Raw genomic sequence first — 3488 nt, forward strand, 5'->3', positions numbered from 1 at the left:
GTGTCTCCAAACCAGCCATCTATTTTGACAAAATTAAATGTTTGACACTTGTTCCATGTGTTCTTTGAGGTCCGACACAAGACATGAAGATGTTTACAGTGTTAAATAACAAGAGAACAGCACCCTTCCCTCCAGCAGATGACACAACAATGTGTGTAAGGGACACTGTATCTCAGTCCACACACATCCAGTGATACGTCCCATAAGATAAACATGCCTAAAGAACTTTCCCAGGCAATATGTTGGTAATTGTCCATTTTTGACTGCTGCACTGTTGAAGGGCGAGCTGATATCCATGATCCACTTCCGCAATTTCCACCAATTCCAAACAACGTTTTGACTTCCTATTCTCAATGGAGCCTCCCTGCAAGAGACAATCCACATCAAAATGAGTGAAAAATGGCATAAAATCATTCCAGGACCAATAAAGATATTGATTTGCATGATTCTCCTCAGAAAAAGAGGTAATATGATTCATGAATCTTAAAATCCCTTTGTCCTTCTAATGCCAAATCTCAGAGCGACTCTCAGTGAGAAATCAAAACGACACTTCCCAGACAGCAAGCAGTGTCGGCTCAGATCCGGCCCACATCTGGCCCGCATGGATTTCACATGGGCCAGATGTGGGCCGGATCTGGGCCAAAACTATGTTGCTGTCTGGGTTACAAGTACACCTCAAGAAACATACTTCTTTCAGTCAGTAAATACAGTATGAAATACACCACCAAAGCCCAAAGCCTTTCAGAGCAATGTCGAAAGGAAAGTGATGGTCCTGAAGTGGTTGCTTCTGAAGAAGAGCCTCCAGGATTCAGAGTCTTACATATGTGTTGAAGGAGGCTCCGGAGACAGAGGAAACATGAAAGAGGAGGCCGCGGGTGAAGTGTCGCCCTCATCCAATCATCTGTCACTGTATGAAATGCCAAATGTCTCGCTACACAGGCTAAATCATATTATTGAAGATGCACAGCTGGAATACTTGTATTACTTTTATGGCACTTTTCATTTTCATGGCTGCAAAATTAGCATTTGAAAACAAACTGTTATACACTGTGCTATATTACTGAATAAAATAACTTCATATGGTAGTGGCAATTTAGAACATTTTGAACAATTTAAATGGTAGAGTATACAATGCATAGTATACGTGCATAATGTATAGTGAATCATTTGGAGCTCAACTTAACAAAAAAAATATGTAAAACCTGAACAAAACTCTAACCCCATGTATTAAATTAAACCAAGATCACCATAGAACACTCTAGAACCTTGATGCAGTGTTTTGCATGGGCAAACAGCACACATTTTCATCAGATTATGTAAAAATATAGTTTTTCTGCATCTAGTTAGTTAGATTTTCATCTAGCCATATGTTTATTAAATGCTGAGCAAGTGAGTCATACTACATGCTTCCTCTCATTACAAATTACACGAGTGACTCATGAGGCACATTCTATAATTATGTAAAACAAAGTTGCATTTCAAATAAAACAGGAAGAATTCATCATGTACAAGCCTGTCGCTTGGATATAATTATCTACCACTGACCTTCAATTGTTCGAGCATTAGTTAAATGGTTTAACCTGTTCAGCTCACTCAAGTGATACCTGCAGTTTTCCCCTCAGACTCAATCTGTCGATTGTATTAAATAACCATTAAATTGACGACTTTAGATATAAAATAAGAATAATGATATTAATAATAGTAATTTCATAAATTCTTATTTTTTCTCTTTTGAATTTTCCTTTATAGAAAACTTGAATGTGTCATTTTGAATACAGTGAGTATTCACAATAAAGAATGGGCATGTAAATGACATGTAAATTAATTTGCAATCCATGCTCCTGAATTTGGGGACAAAAGCACCTCTCAGTCGATTATACCTCATATTGGATGAATAATTATGCAAGTTTGCTAAACACTTAAAAAACCGACCTGGAAGACTTTGACCATGTCATTGCTGTTTCATGTTTATTAATGTTTGTTCGTGCGATGCAGGGATTCCCAAACTTTTTTGTCAGTATAACTGCTTTGACATAAAATATTTACTTGAAGTCCTCCTGAAGTTTAAAGTTCATATTTCAATAATTTAACAACACATTCACACTGACATGCAGGTAAACAAAAAAGATACTTCAAATTTGGGTTTTATTTGTTTTATTTATTTGGTTCAAGTGTTATATTTAAAATAATTTATTCATTTTATGATTTAATTAATGATTAGTATGACTCAACATAATTTTTTGTGGTTATGTACATTATAAACAGGTATTATTAAGACCCTAGTAATTATAAAATAGTCTGGCATGCATCGTTGAACAGGTGTCACCGATAGGACCACTGCATCTGCTTCAATTATGTTTTGTTCCAAATCAGTCTCCCTAAAATAATAATATCACTGACTGCTGGTGGTGCCAAACGCCCTATAGAGCTAAATAATATATTTCAGCTGGGTACATATGTCAGGTAAGCTTAACGGCGCATTTATTCATGACCTGCCAAGCGGTATCCTGGTTACAGACTGAAAAGCAGACTGTCAACAGACAATGTGAGTCGATAAAGTCTTAATTAAAGCCATTTCTGATGCTCTCCTATGAGTCAAGAGCCAGATCACTCTTTCACTGGCTTTGTCATCAATTATTCATCACACCTAAAAGGCCACAATGGATTTGGCCCACCTGATTCCATTTTAAATAACTTGAAGAAAAAAAGGTGGCTGCCTTTATCCCACTGAGCTTGTGTGAGACATTAAACCACATCCCAAGGGTCTGTGTGAGAATTGATATCGTTCATACTCTTACACTTTTGCTGATAGCACGTTTGTTCATCTACTTCGACATCTCTCCCAAGGGGGCAGCATTACCCTTTCCTAATAACCTGTTCTGACATTTCCAGCACACTTCAGCTAAATCTTTTAGACGACACCGCCTGCTATGACATATATTAATTCTCCTGCCTTATAATAGAGACGCTTTTATTATGTCGGGGTAAAATCAAGATGTCTGCTACAATCCAGAACGGCGCTTGAATTGAATTAAGAGAACTTTACGACCCACACACACAACACCTCTGAATTATTAATGCTCGATATCCAGAAAGTGTCCACTGCAGTCGCACAGCTGGAGGGCTAACAGATGCTGCAAACTGACAGGAAATTTTAAGGGAAAGTTTTAAACTAGTTCTTTAATGATTCCAGAACTTGTTCAAAAAAGGGAACGATTTTGACATCGGCTTTTATTAAAGCTGCAGTCCGTAACTTTTTTTGGTTAAAAATGATCCAAAATCAATATTTGAGCAAGTACATAACCAGCCAGTGTTCGAAATTAAACACATGTGAATGAAATTAAATTATATTACAGTTTTAAAAGTGCTTCTGATTACAGATAGCCTGGGATTACACAAGATTTGTATTTTAAAGACAACCAGTTCGAAGGGAGCATAATTTGCTTTTTGGGTTAAAAGAATTTCTTAATATGAAATTCGAGTGGTAT

The 3488-nt window shown here is 36.8% G+C and overlaps 1 protein-coding gene across 1 annotated transcript in view; it reads right to left on the minus strand.

Annotated features, from left to right (window-relative positions):
* The window catches only part of LOC107707461 (polypeptide N-acetylgalactosaminyltransferase 18-like), a 58539-nt gene continuing 55051 nt past the window's right edge, over positions 1-3488 (minus strand). The window contains exon 11 of the mRNA XM_016511470.1: positions 1-364. Coding sequence (XP_016366956.1) covers positions 218-364 — 147 coding nt within the window. The 3' untranslated portion in view covers positions 1-217. The remainder of the gene's footprint in view (positions 365-3488) is intronic.

Source organism: Sinocyclocheilus rhinocerous, unplaced genomic scaffold, assembly GCF_001515625.1.
Source record: "Sinocyclocheilus rhinocerous isolate Xijiao unplaced genomic scaffold, SAMN03320098_v1.1 scaffold534, whole genome shotgun sequence".
Lineage (NCBI taxonomy): Eukaryota > Metazoa > Chordata > Actinopteri > Cypriniformes > Cyprinidae > Sinocyclocheilus > Sinocyclocheilus rhinocerous.